This window comes from Prionailurus bengalensis, chromosome E4, assembly GCF_016509475.1.
Source record: "Prionailurus bengalensis isolate Pbe53 chromosome E4, Fcat_Pben_1.1_paternal_pri, whole genome shotgun sequence".
Lineage (NCBI taxonomy): Eukaryota > Metazoa > Chordata > Mammalia > Carnivora > Felidae > Prionailurus > Prionailurus bengalensis.
In genome coordinates this window covers 53,036,509-53,061,771 of record NC_057360.1, presented here as the reverse complement: position 1 = coordinate 53,061,771, position 25,263 = coordinate 53,036,509, and the positions used below count along the sequence as shown (strand labels likewise).

The 25,263-nt window shown below is 41.9% G+C and overlaps 2 protein-coding genes across 3 annotated transcripts in view; one reads left to right on the top strand and one right to left on the bottom strand.

Moving 5' to 3' along the window:
- Positions 1-13,459, top strand: part of USH2A (usherin) — a 736,138-nt gene extending 722,679 nt beyond the window's left edge. Inside the window, exons 70-72 of the mRNA XM_043568966.1 lie at positions 3,862-4,106; positions 10,143-10,364; positions 12,411-13,459. Of these exons, the coding sequence (XP_043424901.1) occupies positions 3,862-4,106; positions 10,143-10,364; positions 12,411-12,500 (557 nt within the window). The 3' untranslated portion in view covers positions 12,501-13,459. The remainder of the gene's footprint in view (positions 1-3,861; positions 4,107-10,142; positions 10,365-12,410) is intronic.
- A 3,318-nt stretch (positions 13,460-16,777) lies between these two features.
- Positions 16,778-25,263, bottom strand: part of KCTD3 (potassium channel tetramerization domain containing 3) — a 54,613-nt gene continuing 46,127 nt past the window's right edge. For both annotated transcript variants that reach the window (XM_043568877.1, XM_043568878.1), the window contains 4 exons: positions 23,482-23,578; positions 19,779-19,963; positions 19,554-19,692; positions 16,778-18,550 (listed from right to left, as the gene is read on the bottom strand). In XM_043568877.1, coding sequence (XP_043424812.1) covers positions 17,992-18,550; positions 19,554-19,692; positions 19,779-19,963; positions 23,482-23,578 — 980 coding nt within the window. In that variant the 3' untranslated portion in view covers positions 16,778-17,991. The remainder of the gene's footprint in view (positions 18,551-19,553; positions 19,693-19,778; positions 19,964-23,481; positions 23,579-25,263) is intronic.

The window sequence follows — 25,263 nt, the reverse complement described above, 5'->3', positions numbered from 1 at the left end:
AAAAAAGAGATCAGAGGAAGAGAAAATACTCTAATGCCAATTTGTGTTGATCATAGTGATAATATTGCAGATTCAGAGCCTAAAATGGTGAATTTGGGAGATTTTTCTCTTGCATTCTCTGTAAAAGATGATGATTGATTGCCATTACCAAGTAATTTAGCTGAAGAGATGAAATTGTAATTTTTATGGAGCATCTTTTAAATTGACTTCTACCCACAATCTTTGAATCTAACACATGTAATACTTTATAATTTCAAAGGGCGAGTTAGAGAAATGCCAGATTTTTTTCCATTTGAACAGAATTGGGACTGATACCCTATTTTAAATTCCAGTAACTAATGTTATATCAAATTGGTATGCATGCGTAGGTTTTTTTAAAATACAAAGGTCCAAAAATTCTGAAACACAGGTAAATATATATATTGTTATCAAGGATAATTTCAACTGCTAAAAAAAAAAAAAAATAGGATTCTCTATTTCCAGACGTCATGTGTCTGGATGCCATGTGAAATTTTTTACAACACCTGACGGTCCTTTCCACAAAGTTCATCTCATTTCATGCCATAGCAGCCGTGGGATAGACATTCGGTATTCTTTTAGCAACTCTAATGTGTCCACAAGTGAAGTGCACCACTGGAGTCCTAAGGGACACCAGAACTCACCCAAGAACACCCCGCAAGCTCCCGGCTAAGATGAGAATCTGAACGTGGTTTTTCTGTTGACTCCTGGCCCCATCCTTTCTCTTTAGCGGTGGTTCTCAAATGTAAGTGTGCGCTCGAATCGTCTCAGTGTGCTTGCTTATTATATAGTTTCCCAGGCCCCCAGCAGAGATTCAGAGTCAGTAGGGCCCAGGAATCTGCCCTTTCAACAAGCCCTGCCCATAACATTGTGTGTCAACTGCCATCAGATTTGAAAAATTAAAAACTAAATAAAAATAGGGGCGCCTGCATGGCTTAGTCGGTTGAGCGTCCGACTTAGGCTCAGTTCATGATCTCGCAGCTCGTGAGTTCGAGCCCCGCGTCGGGCTCTGTGCTGACAGCTGGCAGTCAGGAGCTTGCTTCAAATTCTGTGTCTCCCTCTCTCTGCCCCTCCCCTGCTTGCACTCTGTCTCTCCCCCTCTGAAAAATAAACACTAAAAAAAAATTTTAATAGATATAAACAAGCCCCACCCGATGATTCTGATGTAAGGCATTAGGATCACAAGTTGAATAAAAACCACATAACCTAGATTGACCCACCTCTAAATCCAGCCAGTCCGGTCTCCTAGGTCGGTGGGAAGTATCCTTCCACGGGAGGAATGACCTCTGACACTAGTCTGGTTTGGGATTTTCTTTGAGGTCCAGGCTCAGCCTCTGGAGTCTCCTAACCCAACCTTGAAGCTCGCACTTGATGGGTGGAGTCCCTTAAAATTAAAGGGACTTTGAAAAGAAAAAAAGAGAAGGGATAAAGATACATTGGCCTGATTTTACCTGATTGTAAGCTCTCCACAAAACAGGGGAAACCTGTATTTGGTTCCTGAATACAAAGTGAGGTTTCCACTGATGAGAGAAGGAACACTGAGGACCTGAGAAGATATGGAAAATTCCAAGATGTATTGTCCACCTAATTTCCATAGTCAGTTTTAATTTTATGATGTAACTTTTTAAATGTTCCTGTTCCCTTGCCTGAGGCAGCCTTGGAGCATGAAAGTCTCCCAATCCTCATTTCCCTCCTGATCTGAGAGCTGTTTTCTTTTTGAGACTTCCCTCAGGCAGGCTGCCCTCCCTTCCCTGGTGTCCTCCCAAGCAAGGGGTCCACCGGGCCCATCAGATCGGTTTCTGGAGTTATAACCCTGTGCCACCCAGAGGAAATTCAACCCTTCCAGTGAATGACCAAGGTTGTTTGGCAGGGGGGGGGGGGGGTTGGTTGGTTTTCTTCATTCAAATAACACACCTGGATTCCTAATTAGAGGTATTCCTGCCTGCTGGAACTTGGCAGAGCTTTGACCCCAACCCTTCATTTTAGAGATGGGGAAACTGAGGCGCAGAGAGGCAGAGCGAGGTTTTTAACCTCAGAGCTATGAGAAGTCGAGTCAGGGTTAGCAAAGTAGTGTTGCTCCTCTTACGAAGCTTGAAATGTAGTCTTAGTCACCTTCTCGCCCTCTCTTAAACCCTCCTACTCCAATTCTGAAGCCCCCTCTCCACTCCCTTCCACTGAAAGTGTGGGTTTTAAGTGTCCCACAGGCCCACCCAGTCCTTGGGGTTGTGGAAGCGGGGAGTTTGTCCAAGGAGTAAAGAGGCACTCGTGACCGTGTCTGTTGGCATGCCTTCCTCCTGGCTGCAGGCCTTTGCTTTGGAAGAGCAGCTCCCTGGCTCCCAGCTGCACACCAGCCTGCACGTCTGCAGCCCGGCCGGGAGCCCAGCTCCAGGGTTCGCTGCTTGGGCTACATCAAATTGAACACAGAGGACGTGTTGGAAACAAAGAATTGTGGTGTTGTTGTTACAAGAAAGGAGACAGGGAGATCGCTCTGTCTCCCCAGGGGGTTAGTGCAGGAAGCGTTTACTGAGTATATTAAGGGGTGGGGACAGGGAGCTTACAGAGGCATTTTTGGTTCAATTGTACATGCCTACCATGTCAACATGCCAGGGCAAATACGGCGCGTTCAAAAAATGGCAGAAAACTCCACCCACAGGAGGAGATCTTGGTATTATAATGAGCTAAAGATAACTTCCAGAAGACTCCGGGGGCTTCTGGCCTAGGTCCTCATCCAGTCCTGCTCAAAGCGGCTCACATCAAGGGCTGTCAGCACCTAGTGAGGAGCTCTCGGGCGAAACACCCAGTTGGCTATTTCCTGGGCCGGGGCTGTTCGTTCTGCAAAACAAAACACATTTCTTCCCGGCTTTCGTCCCTCTCCTCCTCCTTTCTGCCCACCGTGTTCGGCCCTTTGGAGAGGGGCTCTGACACCCACCGCTGCTCCGTGGGCTTGACTTTGCTGCTTCACGCTGCCCTGCAGCGTCCCCCATGAGCCCTTCCCTTGTCTGGCCTGGCTCATCCCAGCTTCCCAGACTTGATAGTTGTGGGACTCCCCAGCCCTCGTCCTGTAAGGCACAGGGCCGATGAGTGCTCCGTAAATCTGAGCTCCTGTGATTAGCCTCACGTGCAGGGAATCACACGCACTGGGCTGTCCCCCGTACGCAGAAGTCAGAAGTCAAGCGTGAGTGGTCCTATTGCCAAAGGACCTCTTCCCAGGGGAGGCTCTGAGGGCACTTGAGTGGCGACTCGCAGAGCCTGACAAGGTCACAGAGAGGCCAGGGTGCCAGAAATATAAAGACAACAAGGTGGCAACCACAGGCTGTTTCCATCACAATAGAAAGTAGGATCTAATGTTTCAAATCCGGTTTGCACAGAACTTCTCAGGCACCGGGCTGTTGCATGAAGTGAGGGGACCCCGGATCTCCCCGGCACTGTGTGTCCAGTAGGGTCTCTGCAGCAGTGGTCAGGCTGGCCCCTCACCAGAATCCGTCGCCCAGGAAAACACTTGGCTCTCAGGGCCCACGGCGGTGAAGCAGGCATTCCTCAAGGTTACTTGGTAACCCCTTTTAAAAGTCCCCTCCTCCTCCCCTTCCCCCTGTCTCTCCCAGGAAACTTGCAAAGGCAGCAGTGATTTCTAGCCTGAGGAGTGTCGGCGAGGTCTCCTGAGGGCTGTAAGCCTGCCCCTGAAGACGCACGGCACCGCTTCCCGGCCTGAACACAAGTACAAACCAGCACCATGAGACAAACTGCTTTAAACTCCTTTCCAATTTACTACCAAACGACAGGGCAAGGGATCACAAAATTGCCTTCTGAAATAACATCTCCCTTTTCTGCCCCTGGGTTTTGCAGGCCTGGTTCTGACAACTCCTGGAGAAAAGAGAGGATCGGGGAGGAAAAACACCGAGTTCTACAGCCAGTTATGGTTCATCGTGTTAATGGCAATGCTGGGCTTGATCTTGTTGGCCATTTTTCTGTCTCTGATACTACAAAGAAAAATCCACAAAGAACCATATATCAGAGAGAGACCTCCCTTAGTACCTCTTCAGAAGAGAATGTCTCCACTGAGTGTCTATCCACCGGGGGAAACCCATGGGGTAGGTCTCTGAAGGCGGGCCCCATTTCCCTCTTCCTGGGCTAGCGCGTTTATGTAAAGGGAAATGTCTCCAGAGTCATAATAACAAGGGACTAGATGACAGTTATGTTTGACAAAATATGGGGACCACAGGAGGCCAATAGTGACCTTATTAGAGGCCCCCAGAGCTTTCTTGTCCCTTCCTCCATGTGAGGACACAGCAAGAAGACTAGACCCTCACCTGTGAACCAGAAAGCAGGCACCTAACAGACACTCAATTTGCCAGCACCTTGATCCTGGACTTCCCAGCCTCCAGAACTTGAGAAATAAATTCTGTTGTTTAGAAGCCACCCAGTCTATGAGATGCTATTAAAGCAGCCCGAGTGGATGAAGACACCTGGGAAAGCTTTTTAAAATGCCATTGCCTGGGCCTTCTCCCAGAAAGTCTGATTTCATCACTTTTGGGTGGGGCCTGGGGATTGGTAATCTTTTTTAACTCCAAAAGTGATTCTAAGGTGCAGCCAGGGATGAGTATTTCTGTTCTAACGTTGTCAATCTGGGGATGGTGGAGAAGGGTAGTATGTTGAAATCAACGGGGGAATTTACAGATTATATAACTGTGCCCCTTGCGGGGATTAGAAATAAACAGGGGGTCTAGGGAGAGAGTAAAGTGCTCGCAGTGCTCAGTTTGTCCCCTGGCTGTGACACCCTGGGCCACCGAGGATGGATGGCTCCTCAGAGCTCCCGACCACCCAGTCCCAAGATAGGAGGTCAGAGGTCTAGGGGGTGAGGTCACACAAATGGTGGTGCAGGGAGATCGAGGCCCAGAGCACTCGTTGAAGGGGGAAACGTGACTGACTCGGAAGGTCCCCTCTGCGGTGTGGGGCTGTGTCTACTCGGAGGAGGAAAGGCTGCAAGTTCTAACTCCCACCAGGCACCAGTCTTTTCTCCAAGCCATGTGTCCAAAGGGCTGCCTCTTCCTGAGAAATCACCTTTGCTGCAGTTTGCACAAAGGTTCCATGTGAGCTAGTAGCCACCCAGTGCAGCTAAACTGTGATTACCAGTTCCAATGTGGGCGGAGTTTCCCACAGCAAGCAATTCTCTGACACCTGGTGGGTGTCCTACAATTCAACTCAGTTCTGACACTACCCACGGGGAGAGATGGCGTCAGAGGTATTTCATGAGGCAAGGGTTCAGTTCCACAGGACGGTCCCCTCTCCCCAGCTGCAGACACCGGGTCACAAGTCCAGGCTGTCACCCGGGGTTCTGACAGACCAGCTACGGGTTAGAGTTTCCAGTGACCCCTCCTGGGGTTCAGTTCATTTGCTAGCGCGGTTCACAGAACTCAGGGAAACATTTTGCTTATTGGATCGCCAGTTTATTATAAAAGGAGAGAACCCAGGAACAGGCAGATGGAAGAGATGGATAGGACAGAGTGTAATAATGGAGGCTTTATCCCTTAGCCGCGATTGGTCAACACTGGCCATTGGCTACTGATTCAACCTCCAGTCTCTCCCCTCCTTAGAGGTGGGGGGTGAGCTGAGGTTGAGCGGGGACCGAAATTTCCACACCCTAATCACAGGGTTGGTTCTCCTGATAACCAGCCCCTAACTTTAGGTAGTTCCCTGGAAAATCACCTCATTAGCATGACAAAAGACACTTTTGTGGCTCTCATCTCTTAAGAAATTCCAAGGGTTTCAGCAGTCCTGTGCCAGAAATTGGGCTGAAGGCCAAATATATATTTATTATAAATCACAGTATCACAGCGGCACCAAATTATGCACAGAAGCCTGATCAAACTGCTTGAGTTGTAACACTTCAAACAATAGAGAAAAGTCAACCAAAGAGCATTGTATCCCATCCAGATCTCTTCATTTGTGCAGGACACAGCCACGAACAGTGTCGAAGGCACTGACAAAGGTGTATCGTGATGCCCAAGTAGTGAAAATGGGGGGCACCGAGGGGGAGTCACCCCTCTGATGCCCATGGTTTGCGTGTGGGGCGGGGAGCAGCCAGGGGACAGTGACTTGGTGGTGGAGAAGTGGAGACAATGTCTCCCATGGCCTGGGCCTCAGCTCTCACCAACCACACCTCATCCCCCTCTCCTTGCTCTCCGGCCCTCCAGCCTCCTTCCTCCCCGAGCACATCAAGCTCCTCTGGCTGGGCCATCGCTCCTGGTCTCCTCTTGGGTGGCTCATACTCTCACTTCATTCAGGTCTCTGCAGAGATGTCACCCCCCTCCGTGAGAGATAGAATCCCCTGGCTTCTTGTCCACTCGTCCTTTTCCAGACAGCCATCACATGACACCGTGGCAGACATGCTTGTCCGACTCCTCGAATAGAATGGAAGCTCCCCGAGGGCAGGGATTTTGTGGGCCGTTTACTGCTGCACCTCAACACCCAGAACAGTGCCTCGCATCAAATATTTGTGAAATGAATGAACATTGAGTGGCCAGTTCAAACCATCAGCCATTCGCTTATGTTCAGGGTATAGTCATCAGAAGATTCTCCCTGAAGAGCAGACACTCTGAAGTTCTCCCTTGTTGAAGAGTAACTTTCTCTCTCTGAGGAAGCCGTGTTCTTCTGTTTATTTTTTAATGGTTATTTATTTTTGAGAGACACACAGAGAGAGAGAGCATGAGCAGGGAAGGGGCAGAGAGAGAGACAGAGACACAGAATCCGGAGCAGGCTCCAGGTTCTGAACTGTCAGCACAGAGGCCGACACAGGGCTCAAACTCACAAGCCATGAGATCATGACCTGAGCCGAAGTCAGACACTTAAGTGATGGTGCCACCCAGGTGCCCCATGGAAACCATGTTCTTAGACCAAAGATGTACCCCCACTTCTGGAATTCAGAAGTGCATGGAAAGGCCAAGAAGACCTGAGACATATCTAGCCTGGCGACATCAGCTAAATCAACCCTGGGGTATACAGAGTGCATGGAGAACGTGGGAGGAAATTTCCAGAGCTCTGCGGGTACATCTACTCTGTAACATGAAGTGTGCTTCCAGGAAAACCTACCACATATCGTTAGTGTCTGTAACTCGTTTCAGGGGTCAAGTCTCCTGTCTCTTGACCCATACCCTACAGGCAGGCATCAGTGTCTCATAATCCTTGCCGAGGAGGAATCGAGTTTTGCCCAGTTGGCTAACTGAGGGGTCAAGAAGCAATCACATCATTCCAAATGGAAGGTACTCTGGATGGCACCATTGCTCATGGTCCTCTCGAGTCTTGTCAAGCTTTGTTTTGTCAAAGTGAGGCCCATGGACTATCAGTATCAGCATCACATAGGAGCAGGACCTGAATCTCGCGAGGAAGAAACCAAAGAATCTGCCATTCCAACCAGCACTCAGGAAGTTGGACACACAATACTCCGAGAATAGCCATAAATGAATTAAAAATGTAATACGTATGATACAATTCCCGTAAGCAGTGGGTGCAGTCCTATAACCAATAAAAATAGGTGGGACACATTGCGTGATTGCCCTTACGTGAGGCATCTAAAATAGTCCAACTCACGGAAGCAAAATAGAGTGACTGCCAGGCTGGGGGAGGAGGAAATGGGGAACCGCTAATCAGCAGGCATAAAATGTCAGTTATGCAAGGTGAAGAAGTTCTGGAGATGCACTGTGCAACATTGTACCTAATAACAATGCTGTATTGTCACCCAGTCTGTTAAGAGAGTAGATCTCGTATTAGTGTACTTACCACAGTAAGAAAACACAAAACACAAAAGAGGTAAGGGGTGCTGATTAGCCCTTACAGTTCCTGCCAAACCCAAGCCAAGCTGCTTCTGAGGCCAGATGTCCACTGGGACAGGCAGGCAAAAGAGTGGAAACACCCTGCTCTCATATACCCCTTACCGTCAGGGGAAAGCAGAGTGGCTCCCAACTGGTTACTTTTGCGAAGTGGCCAAGCGAGGTGTGAGGAGAGGCAGGGGTGGTGGGGACTGGCTGGCTGCCAGGGGCTCTGGGCTCCCACATTGGCTCATCTTCAGCATTGAGGGTATTAGTCACAGGGCCCAGAGGGTTAGCAGAAGTGGAATCTGGAGTGTCCCAGGGCCCTGGGCAGTATTCCCGGAACCCACTGTATCCTAAGTTAATCCTACCCGGGTAATAACCGGGTACTTGCAGGCCTCCTTCTGTTGCTTTTAAAAAACATTTTTGAACATAAGCTGGTGTCACAAAGTTGGACACATAGAAGAATATTAGTGAAGGTTAACCAAACTAAAGAGAGGATAATTTGCATTATTAGAACCAAATAAAGAGCCGGTGTTGTTATCTATGGGCCCCAGAATAAATGGGTAAGATTCTGAACAGGATCAAGCTGGAGTTACCTGCTCAGGGTCTCAGATCCACCTGTATGTACACTTGGGTAGGTCGATGAGAGCTACCCCTGAAACACACACGCACACACACACACACACACACGACAAGCTCCTATCCCGGGCACTCCTGTCCTCTGAATAGGTAAGAAACCTTTTGACACAAGACACATACTGGCAAAGGATGTTAGGCTCCAATCTGACTTCACAGAGGAAACGGGGACAGAGATACCAGGGAATGAGAGAGGCTTTTATGATTTGTTAACATTTTCAAGACCACATAGCATCAAGTATAGCTAAGTTTAAGTGCAGGTTTGACTTACAGTTTACTTACTTGCCTGAAGATCCTCTCATGCTCTGCAACACTAAACAAATAACTCCAGTAGAACTCACCTGAAACACTAAGCCATTGTGTTCCACTCACCATGCAATTTTAATTGCAGAAATACACACACACACACACACACACACATACACACCCTGAGATGCATCTCAGAATGATTGTATGATTATGTCATTGTTGGAGAAACACAAAGAATTTGTTTGATGGTAATTTTGTTTGTTCTAAACACTGACTGATGCCTCCCTCTTTGTTCTCAGTTTGACTCTGTGGCTGATATATCTGATGTGTCAAGCAATGTTACCCTAAAAAGTTACACCATGCACTTGGAGGTACCTCGTGTGCTGCGTGAATGCATGATCTTGTGCATGATGCGTTGACCGCACAATGAAAAGCAGGAACATTTCATTGATTGGAACAGCTAAATCAAACCTCAGATGCTTAGAGCAGCTAGATTTTCTTATGGCACATTCTAGGTTCTAATCACATAGTGCCTTTGTCTTTCTGATGTTAATACCAGACCTGATTTATTAATTTTTTAAATCATATTTTTATTTTTAATGTTTACTTACTTTTGAGAGAGCTATAGGGTGCAAGTGGGAAAGAGGCAGAGAGAAGAGACAGAATCCGAAGTAGGCTCCAGGCTGTCAGCACCGAGTCAGACACTTAACCAAGTGAGCCACACAGGTGCGGCTCCCCTTTTAGAAGGGGAGAGTGGAGAGGGGCAGAGAGAAGGGGGACAGAGGATCCGAAGTGGGCTCTGCGCTGACTGCAGAGAGCCCAATGCAGGGCTCGACCTCGTGAACCGTGAGAGCATGACCTGAGCCGAAGTTGGATGCTTAACTGACTGAGCCACCCGGGCGCCCCACAGACCTATTTTGATGGCTGAGTCTTATAACAAATAGAACAATACGAATGAGAAGAGAGGGTGGGGAGAGTCCATTTTCCTACACAAATCCAGGGATTTTAAAATATAATCCAACTGTGTTCACTTGGCAGCCATAAGAGACCATTGTTAACTTTGCTCTGGGAAAAGCGGTGATCTCAAGACACAGGCTCAGTGGTGACACTCACGAAGGGGTTACTTTGTTAACCAAACCTCTATCTCCTTCACCTCACCACTTTGTAATGCAGCTAGCCCTTGTCTCCAGGAAACAAGAGCCAAAGCGTTAGCGCATAAATTCTGTAGGTGCTAAGAACACTGATGTCTAATACAACTATTAGTTTATCATCTCACCCTTACCAAAAACCCAGGGGCCACGATATTCCAGACAAGCTGTTCTGTAGGAGGAAATGGAGTGTTCCCTTCATTGACAATGTGTGACACACATTATCCGTCCCATTGCAAATCCATTTTCTTTAGACAGTAATCACCAACAGCAACTTTCTTTTCAGGGATTAGCTGATACCAAAATTCCCCGGTCTGGGACACCCATCAGTATCAGGAGCAACCGCAGCATATCCGTACTTCGGATCCCAAGTCAGAGTCAAATAAGCCAAACTTATTCCCAAGGCTCTCTCCACCGCAGTGTCAGCCAACTCATGGACTTTCAGGACAAGAAAGTCTTGATCGATGACTCATTGTGGGAAACCATCATGGGCCACGATAGTGGATTGGTGAGTGGGTTTCCTTATCCAGAGCCTTTGATCAACCCCCCAAAAGAACATTGGTAAATGGATGGCGTGGAGCATCCTGTCCTCATTGAATGCTGCCTCCCAGCACTTTGCATCTCTCCGACCATTTGCCCAAGTATTTTATAATGACCTACTTATTAGTGTTACTAAAATTGTTTGATGAGCAGGGTAGAAACTTTGTCTCATTCTTTTTGCAAACATCAGATGCTTAAAAAAATGAATTCATCAAGTAGGTGGAGAGACAAACAGGCTATACTCTATTAACTTGGGCAGAAGGCGACTGGGAACATTGGAACTGGTCTACAAGAGAAACAACCAAAAAAAAAAAAAAGTGCATCACCTTTTTCCTTTGGGTTTATGGTTAGAGGAGAAAATCTTTCTTTCAATAGGCTCAATGTTTTTTTTCCAAGAAACTCAGAAAATCATGATAAACAAAGGTATTACTATTTATGAACTTCATCTTTCATAATTTCAGTCCAGTGGATACAAATAACTGACTCTTGGAAAGTTAACCTCATTAATATCTAATATTTTTTATAAGTCCCTAGTGGCTGAAATGGATAAAACCCTACAGTTTTTACCAACCATCAACCTTCTGCATTATGCCGACTACCTAGACATCTGCTGGAGAACTGTTCCTTTGGGGTAGTTAGCTAGGAAAGATCGCCAGCTAAGAACTCACCTGCTCTGCAGAGCAGACTGATTCACTTCCATGTCTTCCAACCGTCTGTTTCTGCCTTTAGAGTCTTCCTCTCATCTAAGTACTCAATTTTCCTTCGCTGAAAAGTTGAGGACTTCCACAAAGACTTTTTTAAGTAATGGCAAGGAATAGGGCAAGTCTCCTGGTTCCAGGTTCTAATCACAATGAAAAATGCACAGTCTTGGCTTGTTCAGGACAATGATCTACAATGTGCATTTTAAAATTGTGGGCCTGCTTGATATTGTTATGACTCTCGAGTTCCGTGATTCCATTCCAGATCTAAAGATTCTAAATGGCAGGAATAATTACATCAGGCTGAAACCTAAGGAATTGTTAATTGATCTTATCTGACATGGAAAAGGATAAGTTTATAGGGGACAACATAACATATAGAGGGCTAAGATGCATGTGTGTCCTTACCTAAGGATACACAGTGGTTTTTTCGATGGAATTGGGATCTTAAAACCATCATTTGGTTACAGAAGCCCCATTCTTCACTGTTATGCTATATTGCTAGTTTTGCTTGCTTTTGACAGTACTAGCAATAGACAATATGCAAAGCAATTTAATGAAAGTTTTCGAAAATGCAAAACCTGGAAAATAATCTGTTTGTTATAACCTTACAAACAATATTACTAGCCCTACTCAATAAATACAAAATACAGTAAGAGAGTGGGAAGCACAATAGCATGCATTCTGTCTCTTCTGCTTACAGTTTGAATCAAATCTTTTTTTTAATGTTTGTTTATTTTTGAGAGAGAGAGAGAGAGAGAGAGAGCATGGCCGAGAGAGTGGCAGAGAGAGAGGGAGTCACAGAATCTGAAGGAGGCTCCAGGCTCTGAGCACAGAGCCCGACGTGAGGCTCGAACTCACAAAGCCATGAGATCGTGACCTGAGTTGAAGTCGGACATTTAACCAACTGAGCCACCCAGATACCCCTGAACCAAATCTTAAGTATATAAATGTATATACATATGTGTGTGTGTGGATGTGTGTATAACATCCATGAATATAAATATAAAATAAAATATAATCTCCTCACTTGACAGATGAGGAAACTGAGGCTTAGAAAGTTAAAATACGGCACTTAATAACACTCAAATGACATTTTGGATTAGTCCGTAGTTCATGTGTACATGTGATCCTTTCAATTAGGTAAACTTAAGGCAGGACAATCTCAAACCATGCCTTAAGGATTTGAGCATAATACTAGCCTTTAACAAAATACTTACAGAGTACTTTTTATACTAAATTGATACCACTATCAATCAATGGCAAATACTACTAATAGCGAATGTCCTAACTCTGATGACTGGCTTATTTTTCAGTATGTGGATGAAGAGGACCTGATGAATGCCATCAAGGGTTTCAGCTCTGTGACTAAGGAACACACCACGTTCACCGACACCCACCTGTGAAGGACGGAAACTTGCAAGACATAAAGCTGAAAGGCGGGCCCCGTGCCCCGTCCCCGCTGGGTTATCACGGACAGAAGCACCGTATACGCCAGAAAGAGTCATTGCTGGTTATTCTGTAATCCTTTAGAAAACCAAACAAAACAAGGCTTGTTTCTGAAACTGTTCTTCTGTGATAGAGGTCTGTGATAGAGGTTTTTCAGGTGGTCTGAAATAAGGGGTACCATCGATATGAAAAAACTTATTTTGCTCTACTTACTTTGAGGAAGCTAAACGAGCCTGTGATTTTCACTTGGCCCAGACAGTGACTCCATTGGTTAAGTGGATAATCAGGGACAATTTCAAATCGGCCCACGGTCGTTACAAGTGAGAAACTAAGCAGTTCTTCTGAGAGGACGTCACTGCTGCTCCTTTCAATCCTTTATTCCCATGAAGTGACACGATCCTGGAAGAAACAGCAATTCTAATGATCACAGCTACAAAATAAAATCCCAGTTTCAGGCCAAGCTGAATCAGAGAAAAACAGACCGCAGTGGTGGATACACACTGAGCGGAAGGTTCAATGTAATTACAGTGTTTAATGATAAGTACTCACCAAACGTAGTTTTTTTAAAAAAAAGTACACACCAAGTTTTGGCAGAGCACCACATAAACTTACAAATCTGTTCTTGCATTTATGAATCTTCTGAAAGCCTAAGGACTAAAGAACTATTTCCCACATATTTTATATAGTTTTGAAACTCTGATCAATACTTTCCATACAATTCTGTCAATTGCATCCCCAGGCATACTGACATCGTCAGCTTTGCACCTTTCACATGGAAACCACTGTTCTATTTGCAACATTTAATTAGCCTGTAGAATTTAAAAAGAAGTTTCGTGCTCCTCCCAGCTTTGGAAGTGTTTCACTTAACATTTGTATGTAAACACAACATGATACATGAGCATATATGTCATATGTATATACGCGTATGTGTCTATTACTCCGTACTATAGACCTTCATTTCAGAGAACTATTTTAGCCCTAGAATCACTAAGAGCAGATGATATTCCCCAGTACCAATTGCCATGGGTCAACAGCTTCTGGCATCTGCTCTAGTTGGAGTACGAAGTCATTGGTGCAAGTCCTAGACCAAGAAACATTTTTTTCCAAGTCATCAACATTAAATTAAAAGTATTTGTTCTTCATGGAAAACACTAAAAAATACTGTCTTTCTTATTCTTAAAAGGGCTATGTAATGATTCCGGAAAGTTATTTTGTGTCTATAGGTCGCATACACAATTGTCAGACAATATTTTGTGAGTTAATCCAGAGGTAGGTGGATTTTCCCAAGGCTAAAGTGGCAAAAATTTATAACATAAGGGATACCCTTGTTCTGCCTCAAGTCAGATTGTGGACTTTGGGGGTACTGAGGCTTTAACTCAGTCTGTGGAAGAACAGATCCTCAGACTGACCAACTCCTGACAAATCTCGCCAACTCTAAGTGTCAAAAGCACAGGCCAGTGTTAAACAGCACTTCTGCTCCCTCGTGAGAACTACTGTAAGCAGACAAATCTGCAACAATTGTGCACCCTTGCAGTGGATGTACAAATTATAAGATTCTTTTCTTTAACCTTTTTTTTTTTTTTTTAACTTTCTAAAATGGAAACACAGGATTGGCTAGTTTACTGGTTTTAATTGCATTTGATGATTCCGGGTCAAGTGGTTGTTTAAAGCTGGCCCAAGTGAGCCTCAACCAAGGTTGAGTTTCTGATCACATGAGCTACTTCAGGTACATAGGGAAGAAGAGCTCTTCTCCAGTTGTGAACTTGCACTCTATCCTTGGTCTACTCTTCTGCAAATGTAATTTGGTGGATTTACATTGAGCTCTTCCCCATTTTTGAAAAATTAACCAGATACCTTTATCACAGTTTAAAATTCGACACAAATAGAGAACTGCAGGGCATTTTTATATTAAATCATTATCCATTTAATCTAATTAGACATTTAGCTATTACATGAATTCATTTAGCTGAAACATTTACATTTTGATCCATAGCTCGGAATGGACAGAAGCCTGTATGGCTCCCACCAAGAACACTGCCCCCTGCAACATTCTAAACCTTACTTTCACGCTGTTCAGAGAAGCAGCCCAAGATTTTGTTATTTTAAGGTGTATTGTGGGCCAACTTTCATTTCACAGTGTAGACTCATCCCTAGAGATTGATTCAATTGTCTGCCATGAGGCTAAGGCATCAGTATTTTTAATGTTTTTGAGAGAGAGGCAGAGCGCAGGGCGGGGGGGGGGGGGGGAGTGGCTGCAGAGAGAGAAGGAGATAGTATCTGAAACAGGCTCCATCCAGGCTCTGAGATGTCAGCACAAGAGCCTGACGCGGGGCTGGAACTCAGGAATTGCAAGATCATGAACTGAGCCGAAGTTAGTTGCTTAAACTGAGCCACCCCTGAGGTATCAGTACTTTTGAAAGCTTTCCAGTGTTCTAGTTTGAAAGCCAGTGATGTAAAGCCACCTGGAAGAACTCATGCGGCTGGTGCTATGCACAGGGACTATATTCCTTGGCACACCGTTTCTCCTTTAGAGCGAACAATGACCAGTTCTTTATGGATCCCTTTAAATAGGTTCTAAATCTCCTGAACTCAGGTCTTACCACTAGTACAGGCCACATTCTCCGGTTCAGAACTACGGTTATTCCTAATACTAACTCTTTGATAAGAGTCTGTAGCTATATTTATAAGCTCTATTAAAAATTGTATTTATAGATGATCTGTTGTCATTTCCACTAAATGGCAAATCTAAATATGTCAGTGTATCTTGTGCTGATCCAAAAATCATGTTAACATCAATATAATTCAACTTGAACAACCTGTAAATAAAACATAGGCCAGATGGAATAATTCGGTGATAAGGAACTTAATTATATCACGAGTAGTTTATTTCCATCGCACAGATATCATGTAAATTTGTCTAAAAGTCGGTTTGCTTAATTTTAAAAAGTAAACCAAGTTTATTAGTGAAAAAACCACTCTAACAGCTCTGAGTTATATTTACAACTAACACATAAATAACAATGATAAAGCTGAACCCATTTAAGAAAACAAGATGCTCCAGATAATCTCAACTCCTGATTGTACATTAGAATCAACTGTGGTACTTTTCCCAAAGCAAGAGTCCCCCCACCAGATTGGAGGGAGGCCTGGGCAGGTGTACACGTATAACCTGAGGTCATCCTGGTGTATAAGCCTAGATGAGAAAGCCAGACAAGACCACAGGCTCCTGAAACAGGCAGCACGGGTTCAAAGTTGGCTCAGTAGCTCACAGGCTTTGTGGCGAAGTTATTTCTCCTCAGTGGTCTCCTCTACGAAATGAGGACAGCAATCCTACCCAACCGGTATGATGGCACTTCTGAGTACTGCTTTGAAGTACAGAATTACTTGAAATACTCTCATTATGAGAATTAGAATTGTTCTCATTTGTCATTGAACACAAAGTATATAGATTCATCTCAATTTTTTTTCCTTTGGGTCACAAAAACCATAATGAGGTAGGTACAAGGAAAACACGCATAGCAGGGGTCATCTGCTCAAGGTCACAAAGTTAAGTGTCAGAATAGACTCAAAACCCATGTCCTAACATGAAGGTTCAAATTCCTGTAAGTGAAAGAGATCAAAAAGATCTGACTCATAGTATACTGCAACCCGTGGTATAGTGAGTTGCCTATTTATGGGATTTTACTATAGAATAGTCTCCCTTACCACCCCCCCCCGGCCTTTTTAAAAATTTTTAACATTTATTTATTTTTGAGAGACACAGCATGAGCAGGAGAGGGGCAGAGAGAGAGGGAGACACAGAATCTGAAGCAGGCTCCAGGCTCTGAGCTCTCAGCAGAGCCTGACACCGGCCTCAAGCTCACAAACTGCAAGATCACGACCTGAGCTGGAGTCAGATGCTTAATGGACTGAGCCACCCAGGCGCCCCCACCCCTGGCCTTTTATTAATGGAAAAGGCTGGGTAAATCCTCAAAAATTTTTCTTTCATTTTCTCACTTGCCCCCACAACTTTTACAGGACAGTGATAATGAGAAAGAAGGGTATGGAGAGAATTACAAATCCTTCGTAATATGGAAATTATGCTCGGCCAAACATTTTCCCCTCCACGATAACGTACATTAGCTTTCACGCATGTTCCCTCCCCCTTTCTTACTGCAGGAAGAAGACATGAACAACCACATGCAGGTGTACTTCAAACAGGCCTTCTATTCCCTAAATAACCAAGAACGCATAGTCTTATTTAATCGTTTTTATTAGACTTAATTGATAAATAAATACAAGAGAACTGTTGTGAAATCACGAGCAATAAACTTTAAAGAATTTATTTCAGCTTCACTCACTTGTATTTCTTGGAATGGGAATATATACATTATTCATCAATAAATGCTTAATGCTTTAAATTTACAATTACCCTATATGCAGAAACTTGAAAACGATGCCAATTAAAAGAAAAAAGTACAAAAATTTGTCTTTTGTTCTTACAATTCAAAGTATATTTTAAAATAATACTTTTACAGCAGCCAAAACCTTTAACCAAAAACTGAGAACTGCGATTTCATAAGCTTAACGAAATGGCCACATTCTAACTTGATTATCTTTGTTATTAACAGTGGGGGAAAAATATGGTATATCCTAAATAAAACAAGGCAGGCTAACAACTAGTACAGCTTCCCTTCTGGGCACTCAAAAGCTCGATCCTGGATTATTATTTTTACTTCACCTGTTCAAACACAGACAACTGCTCCAACTTTAAAGGAAGTTTAAATGGATGTTGGGTATTTAACATGGATGATGCTTGGTAAAACTTAAGAACTCCAAAAATGAGAATCAGATAATGACCCACAATTAAAAAAAAAAATACCCCAGGGGACTGACTACTATAGTGTTATCTGGTGTTCAACATCAATAGTGTTTTTTGAATTAGATGATATTTTTTCACAAACATAGCACCTCATTAAATATCTGGTAAACACCTGGCAATCACAATAAGTGTTGGGAGACTAAATTCCAAAGAGAATTAAGGTGATTCGCTTAACATAACATTGCAAGACACATCTCAAGCATTATCAAGGTTAGGAACGCACTGTTGGTCCCCGTGCCCTCAAAGGATGCTCACCTATTGTGGGCACTATCTTAGTAAGACTCAGTACTTGGCTTCCAAAATCTGGAGAGTAACGAAATATTGACATGGACTCTTGTTTTTTTTTTGTTTTTTTTTTTTACAAACAATCTGTTAAATGTACTTGTAAAACTAAAAAAACTTTCCAAAAGGTCAAAAGAGATACAATTATTTTCTCTCCTTACTCCAGGTAATTCTGTTTAAAAAGATATTGAATGAACTCCAGTTTTAATTTGCAAAGTTTTGGTGTAAAAGCTAATGTGCTGAAATCCAGTAAAGTGTTCAACTTTGTCTAAATTAACAAAACTACCATTCATTTTGGTGAGTTCTCACAAGCTGTACTCTTGACCTGAGGAATCACTCTTTTTGTGCCGAGGAGACGGAGTGGTCTTTGTAGGAGACGGGGACGCAGTACCAGGCGAGTCAGTTCCTCCATCGGAAGTACTTGGCGATGATGCCAGATACGGAACTTTCTTTCTTCCAAGGAATCCTCCTCCTTCAAATCCCCCTTTCTTCCTTAACTCCATTTTATTTTCATTTTCTTCTTCTGATGACCTTTTCTTAGATTCCAGACCTTCAGCTACTTTATGCACTTCCAATCCACTATCTGATTCTCTCAAACTTTTTACTTCTGTTCCAGGAGACTTTCTCTCCGATACACTACATTCCCCCGTTGCCCGCTTTACTTCGGCTTGTATTGGACCCAAGTTACCATTTTCAGGGACGGCTCGTTCTACATTTCTGTTCAAATTAACAGTCTGGAAGTCCCTATAACTGTGAAAGCTCTCAGTCCTCCTTGCTCTTGCTAACAAAGGACTCTCTCTGTAAGGCCTCATGGAACCATAAGTAGCTGCTTCGTGAACAGTCTCATGGTGCTGGAGCTGAAGGCTGAAATACAGGTTTTACAAAAAATTACAGTTCAGATTACTTTCTGGGATTTTTCAGGGGCACATCTCATTAACTAAACTACAATGAAAAGGTATTATTTAAATATATAAAGAATGCATATCCTCATTTCTATATATAAAAATTCACTTAAGTACTCTATATATTATGGATTAGTGTGTGTGTAGGTGTGTGTATGCTTATCAAATCACCAATGCAAATAATAACATACATATATTCAGTGAATCTGAATTTCTGAATAGCTGAAAAACGCTGGGGGAGGAAAAAAAAAACCTTTCAAACCAATATGGAACCAATATAATTTAGTCTTTGGTCCTGAATCCAAATTTTGGAATTTTTAAAAATGTGGTAACCAGAAGACATACAATGCTCCTGTATCGAAAGTTCAGAATAACCAAACGTAAGCTTACACAGATGATGTAATCGCTTCAATTAATATCTCCCTGAGGCAACAGGAACAAAAAATCCACACACTATTCAAGGTGACATGTGTTTTTTCCATCTCCTTTGAATGAACTCTTGACCAAATTGGCAGCAATTCACAAAGTAAGTTAAAAAGAAAAAATGGTTTTTAAATTTTTAAAGTTTATGTATTTATTTTTGAGAAAGAGAGAGAGAGAGAGAGAGAGAGAGAGAGAGAGAGAATCCCAAGCAGATTCCACGCTGTCGGCACAGAGCCCAATTCACAGCTCGAACTCACCAACTGTGAGATCATGACCTGAGCGGAAATCAAGAGTTGGCCACTTAACTGACCAAGCCCCCAGATGCTCTGGAAAAAATGTTCTTCTATAAAAAGAGCCAGATATGCTTATAGATGAGAAATTTAGTAAAATGTTTTTAAAAAAACTGAGTCAACGAAGTCAGAATTAAAAATGTGCCTTGAAAAATGATTCTTTCAACAACTATGTGATTACAGTATCTCAGCCAATTTTCCCAAAAGCAATCAATTCAACTTATAAATACAATTTACGACTCTTTAACCTACCTGGAATTTGATTCACGGAGACGGCTGTGCTGAACCACAGAAGTTGCTGGACTAATGTTAGGAGTAGCACAGCGAGATGTGCTCAGGTCACACTGATCCAGTAATTTGAGTAGCTCTTCTTCAGTCGGACCACCTACATCTTAGGAAAACACACGCTCATTTTATCATCACTTCTGTCAAAAGCTTATTACCCTGCGGACAAACAACTTCCCACATGGAACCTACCCTTCTCTTCACTTTTGCTAACCATATCCATCGCCGTGGTCAGATCCCACATCTGAATGCTGCCATTTGTATGGCCTGTGAATAGGTAGCGCCTTGGCCTTGAGCCCATCCTACTGGATCCCTCACATTCTCTCACTGTAAATGAGGATATTGTTGTACAGTCAACAGCCTGGATCTCACAGATTCTGCAAAAAATATTGTATAGTTGTAAACCACGGGGGGCAAGTAACATGTTGCAATTCAGATTTTTGAAATTGCTTATTAGCAAATTAGAGTTGACTATTCTATATATTTAAAACAGATCTAAAAAGTTCAAGGCAAGTCAACAGAAATAAGATTCAAGCCTTGTTTCTTTGAGTCTATAGAAAAGGCTGTTATAAAACAACATATTTAAATAATTATGAAATAAAGCAAATCATTTAAGTCAACCTTAAAAACAGAAAGAACCTTGATCGGAACTAATTCTTGAAAAGGAAGTTATAAACTAAAAAGGCAGAAACAAAAGCAAGTAGGCATGATACTGGAAAAGATCTTGAGAAATCATTTAAAATCTATGTGGAAATTCAAGTCTGAAACCAGAAAAAAAAAAATGTACAGGTGTATGGAGAGGTCTAAGTAGTATCCTCCATTAAGATAAGATTCTTAACTTTTTTAAAGGATTTTTATAACCATTTCACTGATTTTCATAAAGGACAAAAGGACCTAGAAAGAGCAATTATCACTTACATTTGACAAATAAAACAAACAAGGAATAATGTCAGCAAATGATTTGTCAAAATCGTGTAAAAGTTGACTGACTTATGCTTGACTGAATTATTTACCCCAGACTACTTCAAAACGAAGAGGCTTATTGAATGAATGAATGAATGAATGAATGTATGAATAAGTAAATAAATAGTACCAGGCAAATGCAAAGTCAAAAAGTAAAGGAGGGGTGCCTGGGTGGCTCAGTGGGTTGAGCATCTGGCTTCGGCTCAGGTCATGATCTCACCGTTGGTGAGTTCAAGCCCCACGTCGGGCTCTGTGCTGACAGCTCAGAGCCCAGAGCCTGCTTCAGATTCTGTGGCCCCTTCTCTCTCCGCCCTACCCCTGCTTGTGCTCTGTCTCTGTCTTTCAAAAATGAATAAACATAATAAAACAATTTTTTTTTTATTTTAAATAAAGGAGGAAGGGGAAATACCATACTTATCAGTGTGGGAAACACAGAATATGAAGCATAGCTGAGCCTCCTGGCAAGCATGGATAAAATGATGAGGGGAGAAGGGTTAATTACTGGACATCCACATATAGTGATAGAGGCTATCCTACTCTCATTCCCAACCAAAGGGAAAAACTTTCAATATTTTACCACTGTGTATAAAGTTTATTATAATTTGTTCTGTAGGCATTATTTATCAGATTAAAAAAATCTGTCCTTTAAACACTAAGATTCTTTTTTTTAACCATAAATGGGTGTGAAACTGTGAAACGTTTTTTCCTCTTCTTAACATAGTGAATTTACATTTTTAGTAATACCTATAAATTGATATAAAATATTTTTAAAATCTAAATTACTGTTCACATTTAAAACCAAATAAATCAAAATAAAATGACACAATATAAACCTACGTGCTTGAAAACAAACATGATTTTGCTTTTTGTTTTTCCTATGGGCTAGATTCCTTAGAATTGCTTCTTCCTTTAAATGCTGACAAGGTTTTTTCCCTGCCCACTTTCAATAAAACCTTTTCATTTCCCTTCTCAGTATTAAGAAACTGAACGACTTTTACTTTTTAATTTATTTTTTTAATTTTTTTTAACGTTTATTTATTTTTGAGACAGAGAGACAGAGCATGAACGGGGGAGGGTCAGAGAGAGAGGGAGACACAGAATCTGAAACAGGCTCCATGCTCCGAGCTGTCAGCACAGACACCGACACGGGGCTTGAACTCACGGACTGCGAGATCATGACCTGAGTGAGCTGAAGTCGGACGCTTAACCGACTGAGCCACCCAGGCGCCCCGAAACTGAACGACTTTTAAACAAAAGCTTTACTTAGCATTAGCCTCATAAAGGGATTTTTTTTTTAATGCTTATATATTTATTTTGAGACAGAAAGCGGGAGCAGGGGAATGGCAGAAAGAGAGGGAGAAAGAGAATCCCAAGCAGGCTCTGTGCTGTCAGTGCAGAGCCCCATGGTGGGGCTCGAACTCACCAACTGTGAGATCATACCTAAGCCAGATCAAGAGTCAGATGCTTAACCTACTGAGCCACCAGGCACCCCATAAAGGGTTGATTTTCTATTTAATTCTACAAAGTATTTTTTAAAATTTTTTTAAACATTTATTTATTTTTGAGACAGAGAGAGAGCGTGAGCAGGGAGGGGCAGAGAGAGAGGGAAACACAGAATACGAAGCAGGTTCTAGTCTCTGAGCTATCAGCACAGAGACTGACGCAGGGCTCGAATTCAACGAACCGTGAGATCATGACCTGAGCCGAAGTCGGACACTTAACCAACTAAGCCACCCAGGTGCCCCCAAAGTAATTTCTGATTATTTTTATAAATATAACTCTTCCTGTGGAATCATGAATTTAAAAATTATAAAATTTGTTCTGTCATGCAGAGACTGTAGATGATAACACACTGCCACTGTTCAACCTAACAGAGGAGGGAGGACATTAGAATTGAACAAGGATATGAAACACATTGTCAGAGGCTGTTATGCAGCAGTTTTAATACATGTTTGACGGCACCTTCACTAATATGCAGAGAAAATGATGAATCATGGTGATTTATAACATTTCTCAAGATAATAATCTGATCTCTAACTACATTACAGGCTTCTAATACATTTTCTTAAAAAGAAAAAGGTAACGAAAGTAGTTTAGTACTTAAACATCATTCTCTAGAATCAATTCATTTAACACTTGCTGATGACTATATGCAATGAACTTTGATGGAAAAAAAATTTATCATCTCCAAGAGTTTGTTCATTAACATATTAGGAAATGAGAAACCACATGCTGAAGGGGAACAAGAGCAGTAGCATTAGTAACATTAGTATGAAAATCCATAACCTTAATGACTACTAGGTATGAATTCCACCTTTTTCACTTGTTTGGCGTGCAAAAAAATTTGTTTTTATAGAAGAGAAATGTACACGTCAATCTGTTTGAGGTTTGAGGCTATATATAGTAATTTAAAAGAAGTACAATTTCACTCAAATGTTAAAAGTAAGGGGAAACTAATTTCTATTGGGCATCTGTTACTGTCTGGGACCACGAAAGATATTTCATGTTTTTAACTCATTTTATCTTAATGACATCCTTCCAAGGTAGTTGAACCTTATTTTATAAAGAAACTGGGGGCTCAGAGAAACAAAGTAACAAGTTGAATTTATGCAGCTAATAAGAGGAAGTGCCAAAATCAGAATTTAACTCAGCTGTCTGCCATCAAATTCATGGGTTTTTATTGTTATATCACCCATCCACAGTCTTCTTAACTGTCCACAGGATCAGTGAAAAACCTTAAAAAAAATCCTAGAAGATTAAGTACTAAATATACTGTCTTAATTTTAAGCTAAAAAGATCCAAGGTAATGACTAGACTTCTTTTTTCAACAATTTGCTTCTGGTAGTACTTTTTATCAGTATGTCAAATTACACGGTTTTTTTGTTTTTTTTTTAAAGACAAAAGTGACTTCTGAATACAAATAAAGTTTTACCTTTTCCCAGTAGATGAGAGTCTTACAAACAGTTTGTTGGTGATGGGAACAACTTTCTGGATAAACACCTGTTGATCATCTCGTTCTCCAAAAGGCCCTTGGGTCAAAAAACAGACAATGTCAAAAGAAGTTAACTGAAATCCATTGGTTTCACTGAACAACAGAAATGTCAATACCAAAAAAAAAAAAGCATTTTTCACACCTGTCAACACCTAGCCTTATAGTCCACATCCCAGTCAGACAGAAAGTGCAGTGCTGCACATACTCCAACTTGCAATAAACATTTTTTAAAGAAATATATAATATTTTAAATTCTATTTTATGCACTCAGCCTATTAAAGCTGAAGGCATTAATGTGCTGAAGACTATACATTTCCAGCACTAGTACAAGACCTGTTAAAATACAGGTTCTACATCTATCATCTTGAGAATGTGTGCCATTTCTTATAACTTCAGAAAAAGTACACATAAATAAAATTAGTTTATGTATGGACTTTACTCTTTCTTGAAAAACCAAATGCAGAATCTTAAGAAATAAAGGGTGACTTCATTAAATAGAATTTAATTGGGCGCCTGGGTGGCTCAGTCGTTGAGCATCCAACTTCGGCACAGGTCCTGATCTCATGACTTGTGAGTTCGCTGGTTTCAGATTCTGTGTCCCTCTTGTGCTCTGCCCCTCTCCCGCTCATGCTGTGTGTGTCTCTCTCTCAATAGTAAACATTAAAATAATAAATAAATAGAATTTAATTAACTAGAAGAAGCTGTTGTATCCCACAAGGTTTTCAATGTAAAAAGAAAGATTCTTGTACCCCAATGTTTATAGCAGCACTTTCAACAATAGCCAAATTATGGAAAGAGCCTAAATGTCCATCAACTGACGAATGCATAAAGAAGATGTGGTTTATATATATACAATGGAATACTACTTGGCAATGAGAAAGAATGAAATCTGGCCACTTGCAGCAATGTGGATAGAACTAGAGAGTGTTATGCTAAGTGAAATAAGTCAGGCAGAGAGAGACAGATACCATATGTTTTCACTCATAGGTGGATCCTGAGAAACTTAACAGAAGACGATGGGGGAAGGGAAGGGGGAAAAAAAAAAAAGTTACAGAGAGGGAGGCTAGCAAACCATAAGAGACTCTTAAATACAGAGGACAAACTGAGGGTTGACGGGGTCTGGGGGAGAGGGGAAAGTGGGTGATGGGCACTGAGGAGGGCACCTGTTGGGATGAGCACTGGGTGTTGTATGGAAACCAATTTGACAATAAATTATATTTAATATAAAAATAAATACATAAATGCTAAAAAAAAATAAAAAATAAAAAGAAAGATTCGATTATTTTTATTTTATTGTACTTGGCAAAGCAGGTATATGGCTCATATATTTTAGAAAGATTCTGAACATTATAAAAAATGTGTTTCATGAAAAATTAAAAAAAAATTCTAGCAGTTCTTGTTTCTCATCATACTCATTAGCTAAAATAACACCAACTCATTGTTCACAAATGTATGTGATATAGAATACAATTTCATCTTAAGTGAATCATACCTAATTAATAAATGCAACAATACACCTTTATCAGTTAGTAAATACACTATGGTTACTATGTGCCACAGTAAACGCTCTGCACATAACTCATTTTAATCATCATACATAAGGGATTCACTATTATGATCTCCATTTTACAGATGAGAAAACTAAGGCACCAAGAGATTATTAGTTAACCAAAGATCTCAGAGGTCCTACCTAATGGAACTGGAGTTCAAATCCAAGATGTC